Below are 25,078 nucleotides of genomic sequence, written 5' to 3'. Positions count from 1 at the left end.
TCTGGCTTGATCCATAGGCTCAATGTCATCAGGGGATTCTTGCACTCCACTTTTCATCTCTGCTTCTTCTGCATGTCGCCCGATGGGCTTCCTTTGTGGAGAGATGGGAGAAAGGGACAAAGCCATACGTTGTTCGAGCCTTTTGTCATTCTAGCTCAGCCAACCCCAGAAAAGAGCAAGCTTCTTTTTCCAAGTATTCATTACCAATCTCTGGGGGTGGGGGGTGGGGGAGGGACTTGGTCTGGCCCTGTGTGGGTTGTATGTCCACCTCGTGGACCAATCTTTATGGTTAGGTGTGGGAGGGACCCTGGAGACAGACAATGCCATTAGGACCACGTGGTGGGCAGACACAAAACTGTCCATCTTTACTGTCAGGGGTGAAAGTAGGGTAGGACACACTTTACTATCCTGACGCTTTACTTCCCATAATACTACCAGCAAGGGTGTAGGGACATATCAGACTTCCCTGAAAGTTTTGGGGAGGCGTTGAGTGGTTTACATTGCAGCGATGCAAACAACCGAGAATGGAATAGACAGCCTTGGTCTTAGATGTCCTCTTGTCTCCCTGTCGCTTAGATTTTCTTTCTGCTAATCAGTCTCCTTCTGTGCTGTCTGATCTTTTCTCTCCTCTTTTCTCTGCTTTCCTCTCAACTTCCTGTCCGCTTTGTATGTAGAATAGCTTAGCTTTCACTTTTGTGTCTTTTCTCCCTTTCAACCCATGTGCAATGACTCCCACCTTCCTTCCATTCACTCTTTTCTTAAAATATTTATTTATTTATTTATTTATAGCTGTGTTGGGTCTTCGTTTCTGTGCGAGCACCTTCTCTAGTTGTGGCAAGCGGGGGCCACTCTTAATCGCGGTGCGCGGGCCTCTCACTGTCGCGGCCTCTCTTGTTGCGGAGCACAGGCTCCAGACGCGCAGGCTCAGCAATTGTGGCTCACGGGCCTAATCCCTCCGCGGCATGTAGGAGCCTCCCAGACCAGGGCTTGAACCCATGTCCCCCGCATCGGCAGGCAGATTCTCAACCACTGAGCCACTAGGGAAGCCCCCCACTCACTCTTTAATTGACTTTTCAAGGTAATTTCCTAAACGAAAGCAATTCCTTTTTAAAGAACAACTCTGGTGCCAGCCTACAGGATAACTGGTGTTTTCATTTTACCGTATCACCTTCAGATGAGGCCAGCCCTAGGCCAGAACCTGGATCAATGGGGACTCTGTGGGCAGACTTGCTGTGAGTTAATGGAATTCACTGGGGAGAAGGAGCTGGTTACATTTTAATTTATTACTATGTGTCAAAGCTCCAGCAGCTCCAGAGGGGAGCTGGCTGAGTGTCAACACTGGTTGTATCCAAATTGAACATCTACTTGTCAGACGACTGGCAATGTGCTATTGATACAGCTGGAGTTTAAATTATACCCATCTTGATGCTGAAAGTTATTACATTTCTCTAACACCTGAATGCTCTGCAAATGTAATTTAAAGGTGACCCCAGGAAAAATTTTGTTTTTATGTTTTCATTACAGACATAGCCCTTGTGGAGATGCAAAGTCACTGCCAAATATAAAGTGTAGTATGAGGGGCAGCGAGAGGAACCGTCCCCCAGCCCCACTTTTCACCCTGGCTTCCCACAGCTGGACTAGCTGATTTCTACCTGCAGGCTCATTTGCTCCTTGGTGAGCAAATCAAGGCTGACTTGAGGATACCTAGGGCCTGGATGGGGGGGCCTTTTTAAAGTCAGACCCTAGATGCAATGCCCCAGCACGGGTCCCTGGGCTCCAAGTCACACGCCTCACCCCCAGGTACCTAGTACCACGTTTGGCACATAAAAGATGCTCAGTAAATAGCAATTATTACTACTCCCTGCGTTCACCTGTTTCTTGCTACAGGATCCAGTTAAAAGAACATGGCTCCTACTTTGACCTTGGTTTTGAGTTCCTGTTACTTGTTCTCTGAGAGGACTGAGGTCCTGTCTTGCTCTGAATTCTAAGCCTGCATCTTTCCTTGGTGTCTCCCCATCCATCCACCAAGGGCATATACCATTTTGCAGGACTGGGCTTCTGGTCTCATTCCAGTTACAAGTACTAGTTTCATGTTATAGGTGAGGGCACTGGGGTGCAGTGAGGCTAATCAAATTGCCTGTAAGTCACATAGAGCTGGAGTTATGATAATATACTGTTTACCAGGTATACTTTATATTATTTAAGTCTCACACCAACCCTCCTGAGATAGCTATTGTTATTATTCTTCCTGATATATAGAGGTGGTGGTTTAAAAACATGTCCGTAAGTTCTTTGATGTTTCTCCCATCAAGAGGAGGCGTATGCACTCTGTCCTTAAATATGGGTGGACCTTTGTGATGGTATCAGCAGGTAGATATGAGTGAATCAAGGTTAGATTAGAGAAAGATTATGCAGCTTCTTGCTGTTCGTTTTGAGATACTCACTCTGGCAACCTTTGAAGTGTAGGTACTCTGAGGCTGCCATGCTGGAGAGACCATGTGGAGAGAGAGACAGAAAGATAGATGATAGATAGATAGATAGATAGATAGATAGATATAGAGGGAGAGGAAGAGAAACAGAGAGAGAGAGAGAGGATATCTGATTGTAACCACAAGAGAGACCCCAAACCAGAACCTCCCAGCTAAGCCTTTCTTGAATTCCTAACCCACAAAAACTATGAGAGATAATAAATCGTGTTGTTTTCAACCACCAAGTTTTGGGGTGATTTGTTATACAGCAATGAATTACTGGAACATGATTTGAAACCAGATTTTTCTTCAATAAATTTTATTCAATAACTCATTTCATAAAAAAATAAAATTCAAACCTCTCTTTGTGGCATTCAGAAGTCTTGACAATCTGACCCCAAACTATCTTTTCAAGCCAAACTCCATCATACCAACCTGTGACTTCACTGAGAAATATGGAGTGGGGAGAGTTGGGTACATTCCCCCTCTTACCAGGTATGTGACCCTGGGTGAGTCACTCAATCCCTTTGAGTCTTGTCCCCCCATCCCACCCCACCCCCACCCCGCCGCAAGGCTTTATTGGGGACCCTGCTGCAGCAGTGGGGAGCCAGAACAAACAACAGTTTCCCTTGCTTGCTAGCTCCTGGGTGGGCGGGGCGGGGGGGGATGTAGCTTGTTCCTTACGTGGGGTGAGGGTATGGGTGTGTCCAGGGGTCGGGCCGGAGGGGTGGCTTAGGTGCTTTACCCAACCCTTAGGTAGTGTTGTGTGCAGGGGGCATGCGCAGTACCCTGCTTTTGCTCCAGGCTCTTCAAAATTGGCAGTTGGGTTTTTTGGTCTCTTTGTATCTTTTGTCCAGAATTTGCCCCAACTGCTCAGGAATGTAGTTATTTTCAGTCCCATACAGTTTCTTTGTATTTTGTTGCTGGAGGAGAGGTGTGTCCAGGTACAAGCATTGCAGCACTGCAGCAAAGGGTCCCAGGTCCCAACCTGTCTCATTCCCCCCTGAGAGACTCTACACCCTTATTCTTAAGGGGTAAGGGGCCGAAGTTCTCTTCTTCTGAAACTACTTCCTGCTGGACAGGGGTCTCAGACTCTAGGCTACCCTAGAGGTGTAGAAGTCCCTCGCTGACTGTTCCAAGGACCTGTAGAGACCTGGGCCACTTTCCACTGGAATGGGCTAAATTCCTTGAGCCATCGTGAGCCTTACTTCAAACTGTTGGATCCCAAAAGACACAAACTTAACCAAAAGGTTAAACAAACAAGGGCTAAAAAGAAGAACAACAATAGCCATTAAAGACCTTAGAAAGGGAAGGAACCAAGTTAACTTTGGGCTTCCTTAATTGCTGACCATACAAGGGAGGCGATATCGCCCCCTGCCGAAATTGTGAAGCCACTCTGCCTGGGCGTATATTTCCTTAATATTAAATTTTACCTGTCCTGTCGCATTGATCCAAGCACAGCAGGAAGAATTAGTTGTTGCATGAACTCTGCCTTGTTCTGCCAGAGGTACTCAAGAGCCAGACAATTGTCAAGAACCATATCAGCCAAGGAAAGAAGAGAGGTCCCAAGTCCCGTTAAGGCTTCAGATAGGAGCCAACACACTACATCATTTTACTTACCTGTTGATGGTGCCTGTCTTTTGAATAGGTATCTCAGATCTTCCATTGACTCACAGGTGTATTGTTCTTCTGTTGTGACCTGCGGGGTTTCTGGAGGTAAAAGCTTTAGTCTGGACAAATGTACCCAACTAGATACCCCTTGCAGTTTGACAGCAGTAGGGGTGGCTAAAATTACTTTCTAGGGGCCTTCCATTTTGGCAATAGTTGGTCTTGTGCGGAACTCCTCTTTCCAGGTTTTAAGAAGAACTTGGGTTTATTTGTGAAGGAACTGCTCCTTCCTCTGTATTTTTAGTGGGAGCCGGCAGTGCCTTGTGGGCCTAGTCCTGGATTGCCTTTTGAACTTGTCCTGGATTCATAATATATCTCAGGGCCTGGTTCACGTCCTCATCCAGTAGAATGTCAGTAGTAAGAAAAGGTCTCCCATAGGTCATTTCAAATGGGCTGAGTCTCAGACCACCCCTGGGGGCTGCACAGACCCTGAGGAGTGCAATAGGGAGCAAGTTGGTCCAGGGTCATGAGTCTCTTGGCAGAGCTTTGCTAAGGTTTTCTTTAAAGAGTGGTTCACTTTCTCTACCTTCCCTGAAGACTGGGGATGCCAAGAGGTGTGTAGTTTGTAGTCTATCCCTAGAGCTGTTGTGAGCCCCTGTGTGATTCTGGCTATAAAAGAGGGCCCATTATCGCTCTGGAGGGACTTTGGAAGTCCAAACCGAGGCATTATTTCTTTTAAAAGGGACTTACAGAAGTCCATAGCCTTTTCAGATCAGGTGTGGAAGACTTCAACTCATCCTGTGAAAGTATCAACAAACACCAGAAGATAATTATATCCTGATCATGGGGGCATTTGGGTGAAATCTAACTGCCAGTCTTCCCCCGGGTATGTCCCTCGGTGTTGAATTGGCCTGAGTAATGACAGGAGGATTGGATGAGCCTGTGGGTTATTACGGGCACATAAATCACAGGCAAGTGTTACTTGTTTTACTGTTCTTTTAAGCCCCTTCCCTGAAAAAGCCTTTTGCATCAAGTTCCATAGCGCATCCCTCCCATAATGGGTGGCATTATGTAAGCTCTTAGTGAGTTTCCATTTTTGGGCCTCAGGGATTAGAAACTTATCCTCCTTTTTATACCAGTCTGTGCTTCCCTTCTCATAGCCCCATTTCTCAGCATTTTCTTTTTCCTGTGGGGAATACTGGGGAAGGCTAGGGAGTTCAGGGGGGCCAATCACTAGAGCCATAACTTGTTCAGGTTCCTGCAATCAAGCTGCCTGTTTTGCAATTTGATCAGCTTTGCTGTTCCCTTGGCTCACAAAAGATCCATCCCTCTGATGGCCCCTACAGTGGATTACTGCTACCTGGGTCGGAAGCTGCACTGCTTCTAAAAGAGCCAGAATCAAATCTTTATGTTTTATGGGGGAATTTCTAGTGGTTAACATTCCTCTTTCTTTCCAAATGGCAGCATGAGCATGTAGCACGTGGAACGCATATTTAGAGTCAGTAAAAATATTTAATTTCTTTTCCTTCCCTAATTGCAAAGCTCTCATTACTGCAATTAGTTCAGCCTTCTGGGCTGATGTCTGGGGTGGCAGGGCCTTGGCTTCTGTGACTTCATCTAGACTAACTATGGCATACTCTGCCTTTTGGGTTCCCATTTCTACAGAACTGCTCCCGTCAGTAAACCATTCGACCTCAGGACTGTCAAGAGGCTCGTCTAGAAGATCAGGCCTGCTGGAGTAAGTTCGTTCTCTGGTCTCTATACACTGATGCAATAAGTCTCCACTCTCGACCTCTGGAAGCAGAGTTGCTGGGTTCAGGGTTTGGCACACCTTTAAGGTAATGTCGGGGGTGTCCATTAGGAGGGCCTGATATCTTGTTAACCTTCCTCCAGTCAACCAATGATGTCCTTTGACTTCCAGCACAGGTTGTACCTGATGAGGGGTTAACACATCTAAATGTTGTCCCAGGGTGAGCTTGGAAGCCTCATTAACCAACAGGGCTGTGGCTGTTACTGCCCGCAGGCACCTTGGCCATCCCAGGGCCACTGAGTCCAGTTGTTTTGAAAAGTAAGCCCCTGGTCTCTGATCCTGTCCCAGCTTTTGGGTCAGGACTCCTAGTGCTGTCCCTGACCTCTCGTGAATGTATGGGGCAAAGGCCTTGTCCAAATGTGGAAGCCCCAGTGCTGGTGCTCTACTCAACTCAGGCTTTAGAGTCTCAAAGGCCTGCTGGTGGTCCTTATTCCGTTGAAGGGGTTCCCTTTCTTCTCCCTTTAGAGCCTCATATAGGGGGTTTGCTATAAGGCCATAATTTGGGATCCAGATATGACAGAACCCAGCCATCCTGAGAAAGCCTCAGAGTTGCCTCTTTGTGGTTAGAGATGGTAATGGCTGTTTTTTGTGTTTTTTTTTCATAAATTTATTTATTTATTTATTTATTTTTGGCTGTGTTGGATCTTCGTTTCTGTGCGAGGGCTTTCTCTAGTTGCGGCGAGCGGGAGCCACTCTTCATCGCGGTGCGCGGGCCTCTCACTGTTGCGGCCTCTCTTGTTGCGGAGCACAGGCTCCAGACCCGCAGGCTCAGTAGTTGTGGCTCAAGGGCCTAGTTGCCCCACGGCATGTGGGGTCCTCCCAGACCAGGGCTCGAACCTGTGTCCCCTGCATTGGCAGTCAGACTCTCAACCACTGCGCCACCAGGGAAGCCCCAGAGAAATATGTTCTTTATATTAATTTATTTAATCCTTTGCAATCTAGGGACTATTACACAGATAGAGGAAAATGAAGATAAGAATGTAACGGACTTGCTCAGGGTCATACTTTGCCCAGGGTAAATGGATGATTGTTCCAGTTCTTCACTCTTTTCCAGGAATTTGTGAATACATCTTTACCATGTGACTTTGTGGTGTATTTTTTCACCTCTTGACTCGAGGCTCAGCCATGGAACTTGATTTGGACAATGAGCTCTTAGCAGAGGAGACCAAGAAAGGCTTGAAAAGTGCGTGTACTGTTGAGATCGTGTCTCTTACGCCTCTGTCATCACCAGTCTGCTATTAAGTTCACCCAGTGAATTTTTAAACTTCACATATATTTTCATGCTATTTTTAAAGAGCTATTTTCACTCTAAAATTTCCACTTGTTTTAAAAAATATTTTGTATTTCTCTGCTGAGATTTCCTATCGTTGCATTCATAATGAACATGTTTTTCTTTACCTCACTAAATATAGTTATTATAGCTCCCTTAAAATCCTTGTCTGATAATTCCATTATCTGGTTCATCTTAGGGCTGGCATCTATTGATTGCCTATTCTCTTGAGACTGGGTCACACCCTGGCTTTTCATGTGTTGAACGATTTTGGATTATATCTTGGACATTGTGGATGTTATGTTGTCGAGACTGACTTCTGTCATACTGCTCTGAAGAGTGTTATGATTTTTATTTTATCAGGCAATTAACTTAGATTCAAACTGCGAACTTTTATGTCTGCAGTGGATGGTGACTCAGATCTTAGTTTAGTTCTTTAAGTTTTAGCTGCAAGCTGCTTTCAGTTTTCCCCAAGTAAGTATGGTTCAGGGGTCAGGGTTAAAAACTTGGGCTAATTTTATATAAAGAATTTGGGATTCCCTTTTCCTGACTTTTTTTCCTTCTGGGGTTCCTCCTCACTCTCTAGTGGTCACTGTTGCCTTCCCCTGGTTCACTTGGCCAAAAAGACCACAGACGTTCTTACCAGAGTTTTAGCCAACCCTGCGGCATCCTCCACAGCAACTGCAGTTGACCTCAGGCCAAAGCCACAAAAATTAGGAACTCACTCCATGCCCGTTGCTTGTTCCAATTTTCAATGTCCCTCCAAAACCTGCCTTCTTTTATACAATCTCTTGTGCTCTCAACTGTATTTTTAAAATTTTTTCCTGAGTTTATAGCACCTATTTGCAGATTGATCCGTTTGTTGGGTGTGTTAGATGCTCAATTCTCCAGGCTGGAAGCAGCACATTCTCTAGGGTGACAAGTTTAAGTCAAATTGTTCTTGGTGGGTCCTATCAAATAGCACAGAGTTGTCTTTTGTACCTCTTACCATCATCTTTACTCTGCTTTCTTCTTCTTGTAGAACTATCACTGCCTGATGTTGTCTATATTTGTGTGTAGTCTCTCTTTCTCCCCATTAAAATGTAAGTTCTATGAGAGCAGGATCTTTATCTGTTCTGCCTTGGCGTGGACCGAAAGCCTCAGCTCCCTGTAAAAGGGGAGAAATCTGGGAGAGATGGGAAGGTGTGGGCACGAGGAGGGGCCTTATCAGCAGCTGGGCTGATGCGCAGGTGGGTTTTCCTTCCTAGACACAACCACGTGTGCTAGCCCTTTAAGAATACACAATGGCTAGTCATTGTGATTGTTAACCGCTGGGTGACGCCGTCCACTAATTTTCCCAAGATCAGGTCAGACTAGAACTCCTTTTCAGTGGCTGCAAACCCTTACCCTCCAGGACCCTTGTTTAAAATGCCATCTCCATGGTGACCGGTTCCTGCCCTCACTCCCTGACTGGCAGCCAGAAGGGGTCCATCACACTGACTTCTAAACACGTGTTGCCCCCGCCCCCAGTCCTCTGTTAACTTCATGAATAGACATTTAGGGAAGCCCAACAGGGGCCAAGGACCCTCCCTGGTAGGAACAGGGTGAATTAGAAGTGGTGGTCCCTGCCCTCTAAGGCAACCCTTTCAGCTGGGCTCAGAGACATGCACTGGATGTAGAGGATGAACCTCTCTCCTTTGCATCTAGAATGGTGATGATCCTTTGCATCATTCTTGGGAAAATTGAGAAGATAGTCACTCAAGTTGTCCGTGTTCTGTGGTTCAGACGAGAAACTCCATGTTGTAGAATCTGGAGGGGAAGGCTCCTTTCTGGGAGGAATGCCAGTGGGAGAAGAGAAAGCTCTGAGTGTGTGTTTAGGGTGAACATAGCTGGGCCCACCCACACACGATTTCTTTTTTTTTTTTTTTTTTTTTTTTCACACACACACACTGTATTTTATTTTTACAAGAGATAATGACCACAACAAAAGCAACAATGATTGCAATTACCAAACATGAAACACACTCATACTATGTCATAGTATTGACATTCAGTCCAGTAATCCTCCACTGTAACAGCTCCTTTACTTTGCAGCACACACGATTTCTTGATCCTCCATTCACAGCATGGCTGTTTTCCCACCAGCTTCTCCTCTGTTGTAATTGGCAATGTGAAAACTGAGAGCAGTCGTCTTGCCTCCACCAGGGAGAACCTGCTGGGCTCAAGCATTCTGGCTCCGGGAGGAGAGCCCACAAGTGCTGAGTCTCTGCTGTGAGACCAGGCATGGCATGGGGCCTTTTAATGTATTATATGAACTGGTGTGATTCTTCTAATAACCTGCAGTCGTGGGTGTTTTGGTCTCCATTTTATAGCAAAGAAAACTGAAGCTCAGGGAGGTTGAATACTTCACACATCAACACACAAACATGCTCTAAATGCTCACATCTTTAAAAATCCTCCCTTGAACCCATTCCTCCTTCTGGCTCTTGCCCTAAATTTGGCTTCCCTTCATAAAAAAGTCCTTAGAAGAGCTGCCTCTGTAGAGTCCTGGGCCCCATTTCCCATACTCCCTCTAGCCCTCTTGGTGGGCTTCTATCACTGTTTTCCACTGAGACTTCTCGTCGAGCTCACTGATGATCTTCAAAGGTCAACTCCAAAGGCCTTTTCTCTGCTCTTCCTTTATCTCTTGGCAGCACTCAGCACCTTTGATGACTTCCTCTTGATTGAATTATTTTATTCTCTTGGCTGACAGGTTATCACACGACCTGGGGTTTCCTGCCATTTCACTGGCCATTCCTCCAGTCCATTTATGTGTTACTTCTGCTCTGTTCTCTCGCTAAATGTTTGAACGCCCCTGAGCCCATTACTCACTACCCACTACCCACTCTCCCCAGATGACCCTGCCCGGTCCCATGGTTTTATATCTCCAGCTCGACCTTTCCCTGGCCTTCCAGACTCACACAGCCAACTCCCTCCTCAACACAGCCTCATGGACACTTGACCAGCATCTTAAAATTAACATGGGCCAAACAGAGCTCTTGATCTCCCCCCTGCCACCACATTTACTCTTCCCCATTTCTATAAATTGCACCAACAGCTACCCAGTTGCTCAAGCCCATCTTTCTCAGTATGTCTTTTCAATTCTGTCTCCCAAAGATGTCCCTAATGTCCTCTGCCACCATCACTTCCTCCCTGGTCCAAGCCACTGTCACCTGTAGCCTGGACTGCTGCAGGGGTCTCCCTCGCCCCCCAGGAATCTGTGTCTGTGCAGCTGCTGGTGATTCTTCAAATGTAAATCAGACGATCTCACTTGGCTGCTTAAAAAAGTCCCGGATGGCTTTCCAGCACCCTTGGAATAAATTGCATGCTCTTTACCCTGGCTTACAAAGCACCACTGCCCTGCCTTTGCCTGTGTCACTGCTCATGCTGGTCTCCTTCTCACCTCTGTGCTCCAGCCACACTGTCCCCTGGGCCAAGCTGGCTCCTGCCTAGGGCTTTTGCACTGGTTGTGCCTCCTGCCTGGAAAGTTTTCTTCCCCCGGTCCTCACGTGGCTGATTTGCTCTGGTCATTTAGCTTTCAAGGAGCGTGTCACCCCCAAAGTAAGGCCTTTCCTCACCACCCCACCTAAAGTAGCCATCCAGTCATGTCCCTGGATCTTGAGAGCTGCTTTGGGAGTCTTTCCACTTCTCCAGTTCTTACAGTCTAGGGGAATCCAAAGCTTCCAGAAGACTTCTGTGAATCCCCAATGACTTACTTCACATTTTCCAATCTCTGGTCTAGAGGTGCTGGCCCTGTCTCACACCTCTGGCTTTCAAAGGCAAAACAGTCACTTTTCTTGGTTCATGCAGAGCAATTTCATCCCTTCCCCTGAAATCTTGGTCCCAGTCTATGTCCTGGGAGAGTTTCCTGCCTTCACTGGGGTTACAGACACATTTTCTAAACAATGGTTGTTTCCTCCACGGGAGGGATTCTTGTTCTATCTGCTAAAAGACTAACAGCATTTTACTGTCACGGTAAGAGGCAGAGTTGGGATCTGAACCTGGATTTGTCTGCTGAGTGTGGAGCCAATGCTTTTTTTTTTTTTTTTTTTTAATTAATTAATTAATTTATTTATTTTTGGCTGTGTTGGGTCTTCCTTTCCGTGCGAGGGCTTTCCCCAGCTGCGGCAAGCGGGGGCCACTCTTCATCGCGGTGCGCGGGCCTTTCACCGTCGCGAGCCAATGCTTTTAAACCATTGCATCAACCGTGTCCCCCATATCCTCATTGAGGCGGCTGGTGACTTTCAGTGGTTACTCACATACAGGTGCAGGCACACGGGTACTTTCTACAGGGGAAATGCTTGCTCGTCTGGCCCGTCTCAGGAGGCTGCTCCGAAGGCCGAATAGCATTTCTTACAGGCCAGCCAGAGCTAGCCGCGGGACGTCTGGTTGTCCCGTGCAAATCCTCACTTGCACTAGATCGATGCACGGGAGGGGGCATGCGGCCAGACCTCTCGGTGCCAGGTAGAATGCTCTTTGTACTGCCCAGAGCTGCTTCCTCACTTTCTTCCCTTCCTGTCCCACCCACTGGTTCCTCACGTTGCTGTGTGTGGCCTTCACCCCTTACTACCCCTTTCTCTGGCAAAGGAGTGGAAACCCCACTATTCCAGGCCTTATTGCCCACCGCCTTCCAGTCGATCACCTTCATCCACAAGGCTGACGGTCACGTAAGCTGTCTGGGCATAGGTTAATGTGGGTGAGGTCTTCACTTTAGGATGATCAGGGCTGGGAGACCCCTATGTATCAGAAAGAGGGGGTCCTTCCTGTGTGTGTGTCTGTGTTCATGCATGTGAATGTTTAAAGCCAGGCATGTATCTACCTTGAAAAGCCTAGGAATAGCCCTCTTTAAAAACAGTTGAGGGACTTCCCTGGTGGTCCAGTGGTTAGGGCTCCGTGCTTCCACTGCAGGGGGCACAAGTTCGATCCCTGGTGGGGGAACTAAGATCCCACATGCAGAGCGGAGAGGCCAAAAAATAAAAACAAACAAAAAAACCCAACAAGAAACAATTGAATGCACCTGAGATAAGTACTTTTGGTCCTGAACTATTAGGAGTTTCTGGCAAGCTTTATATTATGTGCTAGGATAAGCATTTGACTTTGTATATAGATTTTCAATTAGGTTTTTGGACTGACATCTCAACCCTGAACTCCTCTGATAGACCAAAAAAACAAAAAAGAAAAAAGACAAATAATGACATTTCCGTTCCAGCTTGCCAGAATCCTGGCCCTGGCCTTTGTATTTTGTTTGCAGCCTCAGTTTGTCCCTTAGGCCTTTGAACTCGGGTTCCCTGATTTTGACCCTCGCGCTGGCTAAGGACTTTGAAACCTCCTGCTTGGGTGTACACACTGAACTTAGTCTGGCTCCTGTGTCAGTCCAAGCCCTGCCACCCCTCTATGTTCACTCTGGCCCCTGCAAGCAAAGGTCCAGCCTGGCTATATTGTATTTGTTGGTGATTCTGTCATCCCTGGGATGTGAGCTCCTGGAGGATGTTTGGTCACAGTCAGCTGTAAGCTCTCAGCTTTGATCGCAGGGAGGGTGGAGAGAAATCCCTGGATCCAGGAGCAGGAGCTCACAGCCTGGGAGGGATTAGAGCAGGTAGCACTGACCCCTGTGGGGCAACAAGGGGAAGGTCAGAGCCTTGGTCCCTTACCTGCCCCGAGCCCCTGCCTGGTCAGCGTGGTGATTGACAGGCCACTGCACAAGTTAAAGTGATTTTGGCACAAGTAACAGAACCCAAGACCTGCTAACTCTGGCTCATGTAAAGAAAAGGGGGTACTCAGATACCCGTGGACAGATTAATGAATGAACAAAACAGGGTAGATACATACAATGAAATATTATTCAGGCCTAGAAAGGAATGAAATCCTGACAACATGGATAAATTTGGAAAACATTTCGCTAAGTGAAATAAGCCAGTCACAAAACGTCAAATACTGTATGATTCCACTTATATGAGGTACCTAGAGGAGTCAAGTTCATAGAGACGGAAAGTAGAATAGTGGTTCCTAAGGGCTGTGGGAAGGGAGGAGTGGGAAGTTGTTGTTTACTGGTACAGAGTTTCAGCTTGGGATGATGACAACGTTCTGGAGATGGCTAGTGGTGATGGTTGCACAACAGTGTGAAAGTACTTAGTGCCACTGAATTGTACACTTAAACATGGTAAAAATGTTTGTATGTTTTAACACACACAGACCAGAACTGACCTAAACCAACGAAAAGTTATTCCAGAGGTGCTAAATGCTACCATGGCCCTTTAGGAATTAAAACAAAACAGGAAGAGTGGGAAGAATGCTGGGGCATTTCATGGAACTGAGATTAACCAAACCTCCAAGCCTGGAGTGGGGACAGGAAGTAGGGCAGCTCCAGGGGCTTCAGTGGATGAGTTCACAGGGACAATGAACTTCCCTCGGGACGATGCTTGAACAGCAACCAGTACTCGTTTTTCTGGTCCAAATTTCATCTTTCTAAGAGAGAGTCTCATTGGCCATCTGGAGTCAGGTGGCCATCTGGATAGATTAGCTTCAGTTGTGGTGGGGAGGCAGGGAGGCAGGATGGTGCAGTACCACTGGGAGCCACTGGGGGCAGGCATGGGTCAGTTTATCAGAATCCAAGTCATTGGACGGCCGGTCTTCAGAATGATCACTTCAGCAAATTTGTTTCTCTAATTAAATAGCTTTAGTTGCCTGATTTTGCTTTGCCTGCATAACACCATTTTGGGGGAATGTTGGATTTTGTCTGAGTCCACTCCCTGTTGTTGAGCTGGGGACAGAGGGGTAGGGAGAAGGGGAGATTGAGTATATATGTCTGGTCTTGGTACCATGTAAACTTTCCAGTCCCCCAAATTGACAAATTTCTCAGGGGAATGTGGAGAAGCCCCTGAAAAAACTGTGATTAAGTTTCTGCCACCCTAGCAGAAAGCAGGCAGGAAATTAGAAATCAAGTTGTCAATAAAGGAAATTTTATTTATTGAATGGTTGCGTTTTAGATCAAGATTTTTATCCCCAACCTGGTCTAATGCCCTTCCCTTGCCATGCAAAGCTTAGACTGGGAGCTAGGGATTCACACCTCCTTTTCTGTTTTGGCACTGTCTGTACACACGTCACCTGGGGGAAGACCCAATATCAGGGGATCCAGCAAAACCTCTGCAACAGTGACAAAAATCACTAGTATTTGAATATAGCCACCCTGGCCTGCTAAGAAAAAAGTTATGTTTTAAAAGAAAAGGTAATAGAAGAAAAAAGAGATCTAGAAAAGGGATAAGGGTAGACAGGAAAAGTCTAGAGTCCTCTGGGTCTCAATAAGTGAGAGGCCAGAGGTGGTCTGATCATTTAGAATAGCTGGAGTGATGTGAGGATCTGAAAGCAGAGCAAGGAGGGGATGTGAAAGATGCTTTTCTGTGCATTAAGAATGTATCCCTTCTCTCCTCCCTTAACTTTGGCATTTCCTCCAGAGATTGAGAATATATTTGAAACACTTTAAATTACGTTGTGGGATCACTGGCCTGCTTCTCTGAATGTAACTCTGTCATTCAGACCACAAGGCTGTCTGCATTTTCACAGGGTTACACCTTTTTCCCCCCAAACTTGGGCTCCCGCTGAGGCTTGACCGCCATGGGGAGTTGAGGACCTGGGGTTGACCTTTCTCAGATCGAATAATGTTAACCTAGACCAACTTCCTGGAAGGATGCAAAGGTAGTCTGGGATCCTTGATGTATTCTTGGACCCATTCATCATTGGGGTTGGTACAGATCTCTCGTTTCCTTCTGGTGATGAATCTGTGGGGGCAGAGTTAGACTGTCATGGGTCATAGAGTATGTTGGGGGTCCAGTCCACACTCCCCCATTTCTAGCTCACAGCGGGCTTGCCTCATGCCCTGTAGCACCTCCCTAGGCCTCCCCCATCTGGGTCCCCTCAGAAGGCCTCCCTCTCTGGCCTCTAGACCTCATCATCTCTTCATTCAGCCCCTTCCCCACTCAGCCTAGACCCTCAGGCTTGGGTTTCATTATGGCCACCCTTTCTTGGGCCACACAACTGTAAGTGGCAAAAATCAAGGACGAAACCCAGGCCTGTCCCGTGAGAGTCAAAGCCCAGGCCCTTAACCACTGTTCCCGTGTTCTAGCATGGAGACTTGGTTCTGTGCACCCCACTCCAGCCTTGGGCTCCCCTTCCCTCTCCGTAGAAATGTCTGCAGAGCGGTGCATACATGATTGCCGGCAGGTAACAGCTGAGGGCCTTTCTGTATCTCACCACCATTTTTCTTGGCAATACTTTCTCATGATACTTCAGGCAGCAGGTGGGTGGAGGGTTCACCGACTCAGGAATTTCTGAGGGAATGACATTGAAAGCTGAGCCAAGGAGGTAGAGGGAGCCCATGGCTGCCCACCTCCATGTCCCATCTCTTGCATTCCGTTTTTCTGGTGGCAAAGCCATCTATCAGCAGGGACTGATGGTAGCTTGATGGATAATAGAGAAAGTGAAAAAGATGAACCTTCTGTAGAACCTTCAGCCTCTGGACTGAGTGTCACCAAGTACAGAGGACTGGGGTAATCACATTTGCTGATGAACTTGGCTTGGCAAACACATATTGAGCTCCTATTACATGCCAGGCTCTATGGGGTTCAGAACATGAGGAAGACACAGTCACTACTCTTGTGTACCTTACAGACAAGTCTGGGTAAAAAGGGAAAGTGAAAAGATAAACGCTACAATAGAACGTGGTCTGGGATAGAGTAGAATTTGACACAAGATGCTATGGGAACAGAATGAGGGGTACCTAACCCTGCCTGGGTGGTTGAGGAAGAAGTCCCACAGCAGGTGGTGCCTGAGTTGATTCCTGAAGGATGAGTAGGATTTAGGCAGACAGAGGGGTTGTGGGATCTGGAAAAAAGAAATGTATGGAGGCCTGAGCTGGGGGAAGGCCAGTGTGTCTGGGGGGCATGGAACAGTTCCAGGAGGCTGCAATGCAGGGTGGGAAGGAAGACGTAGGAAGAAAGGATATTGATGAGGGAGAGGAGGGCCACACCTCTTCTGAGCTGTGATAGGGAGACTGGATTCTGTGCTAGAAGCACCAGAGAGGCTGAGGTCAGGGAGGAGGTTGAGATGGAGAGATGAGCAGGAGAAGTCAGGGCAGGAGGAAAAGGCTTATATTTAGGCTTCAGAGTCAGACAGCTTGGGTTGGAGTCTCGACTAAGTGGCTTGAATCATGGGCAAATTTCTTAATCTCTCTGGGTGTCTTTACCCATTAAACGAGGGTAAAAAATTACGTCCTAGGATCGTGGTGAGGATTAGTTGAGAGAATGCTTGTAAAGCCCTTAACTCAGAGTCTGGCACAGAAAGACTCAGCGCTTGCTGTAATTAAGAGCTAATGGTTGTAATGGCCACTCTTCTGGCCTGGAAATGGCTCTTTCCCCCTCTCTTTGATGCTTGCAGGATACGAGACTCGGCTAGGTTATCATTGTGTCTCCCTTGGGCTCCCCTGATTGCTCATCAGTTGGGGATATCACCTCACCCGGCCCCCAAACCTGCAGAGTGCAAATCCCTGACCCTTGCTTCCAGCTGGTGGCAAAGCCTGAGACTTCTTGAGAGAACCATTTGGCTGATCCATGCTTTGGGTGGGCCATTTTCTCTTCCTGCTTGACCTTCCCGAAGGGCACTGTTGCCCCCTCCCACCCACCAGAGGCACCTCTACCCACAGTGACCCTGGTTCTCAAGGCAACGTTTACAAAGACCAGGGGCACCCTGAGAGCGTGTGGGCAGATTACATGGTGTGTGTGAACCTCGCTCCCCTGAGTGTTTACACAGGCAGAATCCGGCCAGACTATATGCCAAGGGCAGCCTTAGGGACAAGGGAAGGGCTGGGGCAGTTGGAGGCGGGTATGTAGAAGGCCTGAGTGTCTTGGTCCCTTCCCTGTCACCAACCCTCATAAATGATAGTAGGGGCAGGGGTAGGGAGTGGGCAAAACAAACCCCATTCTCCATAGGTCCCAAGCATCCCATAGTTCCAAAACCTCTCAACTTCCTTCAACCCCTTTTCTCTTTTCTACAGACTTTATTTAGCTCTAGGCTGGGGGATGGAGATAGGGGCCCAGAAATCTGCAAATGGTACACGTGGGCATCCCACCAGGACTTCTTTTGGCTGCCGTGATAGTCCCAGCAAACTACAACAGACCCTGCCAGCAAGGGGTGTCTAGGTTCAGACTCCCCATTCCCGGGCTTAGCCCCAAACATCACTCGTCCCTGACTCCCTTCATCCTGCCCTCCCAGAGGATCTATGGCTTTTTTCATCCACTTGCCTTGCCTTCCTCCTCATCGCATACATTTATTATTATCTCTTCTGCTTCTTCCTTGGCTATTCCTCCTAAATGATCATTCCTGCTGTCTGTCTTTGGGATTCCTGATGTAACCCTGACCCAGCTTCCTGAAACTGCCCAACCCCAGAAGGATCTGGACCACAGCTCAGCTCTACTTACAAAGGGAAGAGTTTGAAGACAGCAGCTCTGTGTGCAGGAGGGGAGAGGTCCCAGGGCTGATGACAGTACTCCTAGCACCACCTCGCTGCCTGCTGCCCCGTTCGCTTTTCTCACTGCCGCCCTACGAGGACAGGTGCACTCACTTGGCTGGCTGTGAACAGCAGAAGTAATGGTGAGGATGAGGATGAGGAGAGAGAGGGCAACCACGGAGACTTTCATCCTCTCAGTGGGGCAGTTAGGCTTCGGAGGCTGAACGGAGACAGTCTCCTTTCTGGTCATCCACGCTGGGCCCTCAGCTCTCTGGACTCTGACCACTTCAGCGGGTGGAGGAGGAGAGACAACGGACCTCCCTCGGTGTTTGCTGAAAGGGAGGGCGGTGGAGGGCGGGGTCTGGAGCAGAGTTGAATTCGGTAAGGTTTGGATCCGTGTGAAGGAAAAAAGAGAGAAAGGGAAAGTGTGGAGAACGTGCCGTGTGTCAGCACCTCGCATGCCCTATTTCACCTAATCCTCCCAACGGGGAGTAGAGATTTTCACTCCCATTTTGCAGATGAAGCCACTGAGGCTTAGAGAGGTTAAATAAATTGTCCAAGGTCACATGGGTAGGAGGCAGATAGGCAGTCCTGAAAACCAGATCCGTGTGGTTTCACCATGTTCCCTGCCCCCATCTCTATGTTGGGGAAAGAGGAGGGAGGAGGGTTGAACCGACTATTTTCCCAGGTGATCAGTCTTTGGGAGGGCAAACAGAAAGCAGGATTAGAGAGAGCACAGACCGAGGCAAGGGTAGGGTTAGTGCCCTCGGAAAAGGATGGGTGTCCACCTCCCTCCCCACCAAGGACACATGATTGAGCTCACACCCTTTCTTGTCACAGATTATGCTACTAATACCCCCCCAGCCCCCAAAGTGCCTGATCCTTGGGTCCCTGTTTGTTGCTGAAATGTTTGGCTTATTTGTCAATGTTCTCATTTATCTCTTTGGACCTTGGACCCGGAACCAGTTTTACGTCTAATTGGCTGATCCCTTCTGGGTGCCCTCAGTGTGGATTAATCCAATCTGCCACCATGGCCAATCGTGGCCAGCAGAGGGCATCCCAACATCATGAACCTGACAACCTGCTTCTGGGTCCGGCACTCCAGCTGCGGCCCACCCCCACCTTTGGCTAAGCCTGCACCTGCCCCTCAGCATCTTAGCTCTTCAGACTGCCTCAGAACCCTGCTCCAGGCTGAAGGCAGCGTTCAGAGAAGAAATGAAAGATAGAGGGGATTTTGCCTTTGATGGCCTGTGAGTTTTTTTTTTTTTTTTTTAATTTATTTATTTTTGGCTGTGTTGGGTCTTCGTTTCTGTGCGAGGGCTGTCTCTAGTTGTGGCAAGCGGGGGCCACTCCTCATCACGGTGCGCGGGCCCCTCACTATCGCGGCCTCTCTTGCTGTGGAGCACAGGCTCCAGTCGCGCAGGCTCAGTAGTTGTGGCTCACGGGCCCAGCCGCTCCGCGGCATGTGGGATCCTCCCAGACCAGGGCTCGAACCCGCGTCCCCCGCATTAGCAGGCAGACCCTCAACCACTGCGCCACTAGGGAAGCCCGGCCTGTGAGTTTTAGAGACGTGAGGGGGTGTTTCAGGAGATGGGAGTAGAGGGAGTCAGGGGAAAAACAAGGACTACGAAGATCCCTGTGGGGCTTGCTGTTTGGCATGACTGCTTATAAACAGGAAAAAAACATACAATGCAATTAGTCCTGGTGTGTTCAAGGCAGTCTGTGGTGGTGAAGCTGTGGCTTTTTATGAAGCTAGGGAGGGTACGTACTGAGATACCCCATTGACCTCTGTTTATGGAGGAGAGAGGGTCTGAGGAAGTCTGCTATACCTTTACTGTGCAGGCACCCTCTTGGCCCTTGTCTGTGGAGAGCTGGAGGCCAGGAAGGGTGGTCATAGTGCCTACACTGGATGTGCTCTTCCTCTTTGTATGCAGAGCTCCTTCTTGAACCTGGAAGATGGGGGCATCTCCCCCTTTGGGGGCAGCTGAGTGTTATTCCTGGAGCATAAGCTTCCTCTTGACTCCTGAATCATTCCATCTATCCACGCATCCATCCATCTACCCATCCATCCACCCATCCATCCACCATCCATTCATCCATCCATTCATCCATCCATCTACCCATCTATCCACCCACCCATCCATCCACCCATCCATCCATCCATCCACCCATCCATCCATCCATCCACCCATCCATCTATCCATCTATCCATTTCCTGAGCACCTGGTGTGGGCTTTTTGCTATGCCTTGTGCAGGACACAAAACTGAGTAAAACAGTAGAGTGCAACCTGATGTATGTAAGTGGATGGGGAAGAATTGGATAAAATATGTCCATGAGTCATTCCTATCCCAGTCAGCAGGGAACAGAGGCCTTGAGACCAGCCCAGGAAAAGACTATGGAGTTTGCTATAGAGAGGCCTTTATGAAGATTTACCTGCAAAATCAGGTGATAATTCTTAGCTTTACACTTGTGAAGCTTAAATAAGATAATGCACATAAACTGCTTAGCAGAGTACTTAGAATATAGAAGGCGCTACAAAAATGGTATCTGTTATTATTGTGGTTATTATTGTGTAAAGGTAGCTTTTACACTGTCTTCCTCATTTTCTGCTCAGTTTTCCTCTACCTCCATCACAGGCCTGACCCATTTTTTGGCACCAGGCTCTGGCCAGACTTTTGCAGAGTGAAGCTTGAGGCTGAGAGTGCCACCCTGAGCTGGGCTCACCAGTGTCCTCAAGTCTACTGCCAACGGGCAATTTAGTAGAAATGAACGAGGGCAGGGAAGGGCACGATGCTCTTTAATTCAAGGCAGGGCAGCTCCCAGGAGGTGTCTGGGGCTGAGTTGGGAGTGGGGTTCAGCCCCGTCTCTTTAAATTCTGATCTGTGTCCTTCTCCACTACTTCCAGGTCACTCCGATCTCCTCCAGCGCCTTGATATAGTCCTGGACCCAATCATCGCTGGGGTTGGCACAGATGTGATGGCCCTTTCTGGTGATGAAGCTGTGAAACAAGAGAGGAGAAGGATGACAAAAAAAGGGTCCAGCAGCCAGGAAGCAAGAGCCCATCCTCCCTTCCTCACGAATTCCTCATCCAACACAGACTGGTTCTCCTTCCTTAGGGAGAGGTAGCCCAGGGCCAGCGTCCTTTCTGAGGCATGCCCTTCAGCCCCTCAGTGTCCCCACCCAGGAAGTGCCCCTTGCCTCCCCTTCCCCTCCCCCACACCTCCCCATCCATGGCACCAGCTTCCTCCTGGCCCCAGCGGGCCCCAGACAGCCCAGAAGCCCCCAGGTTGCCTCCCGGCTGCCTCTCCCTGCATGGACATACCTGAGAAGTACCCTGGGGAGCCCCCATTCTGTGTTCTCCCTGCCCCCCTCTCCCCTACACGGGCCCTGCTGGCTCCCCCTCCCCCAGTGTGGTGTATGGGTGCCACCTACACAATTCCAGGCTTGGAGCACTGGCTGCTGGTCTCATAATAGCCTGAAATCCACTGTCGCCTGACTGGCCGGATCACGTATTTGAAGCAGCACTCGGTGGGGTGGTAAGGTCCTCCTGAGGAGAAAGCATGGAGGGAAGCTGAGATCAGGGCACTTGTTTGTTTGTTTTTTTTTCGTAAATTTATTTATTTGTTTATTTTTGGCTGCGTTGGGTCTTCGCAACGCGAAGAAAGAGAAACTAGAGAAAGCTGCACGCGGGCTTTCTCTAGTTGCGGTGAGCGGGGGCTTCTCCTGTTGCAGAGCACAGGCTCTAGGTGCGCGGGCTTCAGTAGTTGTGGCTCGCAGGCTCTAGAGCGCAGGCTCAGTAGTTGTGGCGCACGGGCTTATTGCTCCGCGGCATGTGGGATCTTCCTGGACCAGGGCTCGAACCCGTGTCTCCTGCATTGGCAGGCGGATTCTTAACCACTGCGCCACCAGGGAAGTCCCAGATCAGGACACTTGTTAAAGGTGACAGCTGCTGGCTGCCTCTGCCCCCGAGCCGGTGGAAAAGGGAAGGAAGGAAGGGACAGCCACCAGAATTCCAAGAGAGGGCTGTAGAAAAAACTCAGTCCTCTGGTCTCCCTTTCAGACTCTTCCCGGGGCTCCCCTTTCCCTCCTCCTTCATTAGTGATCACTCTGCTTTCCATTCTCCACCCCCATCCCCACCCCAGAAGGACTGTCTGATGACTTTGAACTCCGGATGCAAGAGCAGCAAAACCCAGATCTCAGCGAGCACAGGCCATCCCTGGGGGCAGCTGGCAGAGATGCTCCAAAAAGGAGGGATATGGGAAGAAATCCCAACAGGGATTGGGATGCATGCCATTTGGGAATGCAGACCCTGCCCCTCCCAGTGTCCCCATCCTGCCCGTACACTGCAAAGAGGGCAGGATGCCCATACCAAGCCCCAAGGACAATGGCCCGGGAGCCAGGACACCCACATCTGCAGCTTTGCACCCATCACCCCTCGTTCCCTCCTCCGTCTCCTCATCTGTGAAGAGGTGGTTAACTGGATTGGTGGTTTTACATGAAGTTTCCTGGAGGCACTGATGCACTTGGGAGTTCAGTCTTGGGTATAAGACCCCATCAGCCTTTTTGTCTGTTTTACATTTTGGGCCTCCTGTGTAAGATTTTGCTTGAAGAGAAGGTTTTCTGACCTAAAACACTTTTAAAAAAATCACTATTTTTCAGTTATTCTTTCATTCTGAAATTTCATGGCTCTTACAGGAGGTGCAAGGGGGTGAAAGCAAAGTCACACCAAGATTGAATTATGGGGGTAGCAGGAAGGGCGTTTCAGGTCAAGGGCCCTGCAGTTATCGGGTGCAGTGATTGGGGCTGTGCATGTTACGTGACCAACCTGGACAGAAATGTGGGTGTGCACAGCGATGACCTCGGGGTCACCGACGGTGACCGGGTGCTTGGGTGGAAAGGGAAGGGCTGGTCCTCTCATCCAGCACCATTGCCAGCAGCATCCTCACTCCCCAAAGAGTGAAATAAGGGGCCCGCTGGTCCCCAGGAACCACTGCCACTGCATTCCTCTGAGCTGTCTGAGTGAGTTCTCAGAGAGGCAAATCAAACTGTCCAGATTCCGTCAACTTTAGTCTAGTTTTATTTCAACAACGTTCTATGTTTCCCTTCAGTTTCTGAAAAGGAAATAAAGTAAAATTGCAGAGTGAGGAATAGTTTTGGCTGTCTGTAAAGGCAGCTCATCCTGAGAAATAAGCTGAGAAAAGGTGGCCTGGGGATGCCCCCAACTGTCGCATTTCCCCCTACCACATAACTAAGCGATGCTGCACTCGTGGGGTAGGGCGGACCCTGGAAGCAGCCTGGGTCCAAATCCCAGGAGGTAAATGGACACAGTGGCCTCGAGAGGCTCCAAGTACCGTTCCCCAGTCTCCCTGGGGATAATGACCCCAAATGGGAGGGGCCAGTCTTTTGCTTAATGGCGAAGAGAGGTGAATTGAGGGAGTGAAGAGATAGCCTGGCCTCACTGCATGGCGTTGACAGGAAGGGGACTCATCCCGGGCAGGGTGAGGATGAAACCAGTTTAAGAAGACACCAAAAAAAAAAAAAAAAAAAAAAAAAAAGAAGACACCAGACCTTATATACATACAATGGAATACTACTCAGCCATAAAAAAGAATGAAAATTTGACATTTGCAGCAACATGGATGGACTTGGAGGGCATTACGCTAAGTGAAATAAGTCAGACAGAGAAAGACAAATAACTGTAGGATATCTCTTATATGTGGAATCTAAAAAATATAACAAACTAGTAAATATAACAAAAAAGAAGCAGACTCACAGATACAGAGAACAAACTAGTGGTTACCAGTGGGGAGAGAGAAGTGGGGAGGGGAAAGGTAGAGGTAGGGGGTTAAGAGGTACAAACTATTAGGTATAAGACAAGCTACAAGGATATATTGCACAACATGGGGAATACAGTCAATATTTTACAACTATAAATGGAGTATAACTTTTAAACATTGTGAATCACTCTATCGTACACCTGTAAGTCATATAACATTGTACAGCAACTATACTTCAATAACACAAAAAAGAAGACACCAGACCTCCTTCTAGAGCCCCTTTCTCCCTGTATCCCCGGCAGCCCTACTCGTGCTTGTTTCCCCACAAGAACCAGGTTGGAAGGTATTGCACTCACCTGAATAAGATTCAGTCTTGGACCCCAGGGCGACGGTAATGATGACGAGGAGGAGGAGGGAGATGGCTGTCGTGGAGACCTTCATCCTCCTGTGAAGGGAGTGGCTGCAGGAGGAGAGCTGGCCTGGTAGGGGCTTCGGAGGCTCCTGGGCTGAGGAAGTTTTGAGAAATGTTCATTGAGGCAAAATATTTTTTTAAAATAAGGGAACTAAGATTTCAAAGGGAAGTAGGAAGCAGTAGATTCCTCAGCAATTTCATATCCTGCACATTTGTTGAGGGTGGAGTGAAGGAAGCACAGAGAGCCAAGATTTCAGGGAGGAAATTGACCTCCATCCCCAGTGCGAATACGTTTAACCCTTTGATATAAGCTCTTCTTTAGTCATAGGACGACCATGAGCACAGGGGGTAGAGGAGACTGTCTCAGATTTAGTGAAAGATCTCAAAGGCTGGGATGTGTCCTGTGCCCAATTCTGGTTCCTGGCCTCAGAACAAGGCCGTATGGGGGCTGGAGATTGGAGGGGATCTGGGGTAACGGGATGAGGTCTGGAGTCCCCACATCAGGTCTAAGAAATCCTCACTTAAGCTCTTCAGCAGAACCGTTGGCTCCCTACCTCATCCCCGTCCTTTCACTGTCCCCTGGGGTGAAGAAGTGTCATGGTGCTCAGCAGATCATTTATTTAACAAGCATTATACTTTAAGGGTTGCTATACGCAATAGCTGCTGTCCCAAACGCTTCATGAATATTAGCCCTTTTAAGCCTTTTATCAGTAGTTGAGGAAACTGAGGCACAAAAAGCATCCATTTCTCCCCCGAGATTTGACGGTTGATAAGTGGAATCGGGCTTCAAACTCAGGCAGTCTGGCTCCCAAGTCTGTGTCCTTAATCACTCTGCTGTGGAGAAGAAACACGGGAGCCCCCAATGAGCTGTCTCTAAAACTGTCCTGCCTGGCTTGGCTTCTCTAGAAAACCTTTATTCTGAGACCTTTCTGAGTTCAGGGAGTGGATCCCTTTGGGACCTTCTCCCAGTTTCTGACTTTCATTACAGAAAAGCTTGATGGGAACCTAGAAAACGCTTCATTCAGGGATGGCTAGCAGGTTTCATTGATTAGTGCTGGGCTGGCGCTCAGTGTTGGAAATGGTTCTGAGGCCATGTCCATGCATCATGTGACTGATGTGCTTTCTGTGAAGGTGCAGCTTGCGTCATCCTTAGATTTGTCTAAACAGGCTATTTACTGAGGAGGAATTGGAGCTCGGGAAGGGCCAGAGACTTGCT

General features: G+C 48.4%; 2 protein-coding genes across 2 annotated transcripts; both read right to left on the bottom strand.

The window, feature by feature from the left end:
- Nucleotides 1–14,837: 14,837 nt before the first annotated feature.
- On the bottom strand, nucleotides 14,838–17,862 carry CCL16 (C-C motif chemokine ligand 16). The gene is made up of 3 exons (XM_059907537.1): nucleotides 17,787–17,862; nucleotides 15,378–15,498; nucleotides 14,838–14,949 (listed from the first exon to the last, which is right to left on the bottom strand). Exons 1-3 carry the CDS (start codon nucleotides 17,860–17,862, stop codon nucleotides 14,838–14,840), a joined length of 309 nt encoding a protein of 102 aa, XP_059763520.1.
- A 2,377-nt stretch (nucleotides 17,863–20,239) lies between these two features.
- Nucleotides 20,240–23,999, bottom strand: LOC132355280 (C-C motif chemokine 14-like). The gene is made up of 3 exons (XM_059907536.1): nucleotides 23,807–23,999; nucleotides 21,106–21,220; nucleotides 20,240–20,671 (listed from the first exon to the last, which is right to left on the bottom strand). Exons 1-3 carry the CDS (start codon nucleotides 23,889–23,891, stop codon nucleotides 20,569–20,571), a joined length of 303 nt encoding a protein of 100 aa, XP_059763519.1. The 5' UTR covers nucleotides 23,892–23,999; the 3' UTR covers nucleotides 20,240–20,568.
- Nucleotides 24,000–25,078: the final 1,079 nt, after the last annotated feature.

The sequence above is a fragment of the Balaenoptera ricei genome, chromosome 20 (genome assembly GCF_028023285.1).
Source record: "Balaenoptera ricei isolate mBalRic1 chromosome 20, mBalRic1.hap2, whole genome shotgun sequence".
Taxonomy (NCBI): Eukaryota; Metazoa; Chordata; class Mammalia; order Artiodactyla; family Balaenopteridae; genus Balaenoptera; species Balaenoptera ricei.
This window is presented reverse-complemented; position numbering and strand designations above follow the sequence as displayed.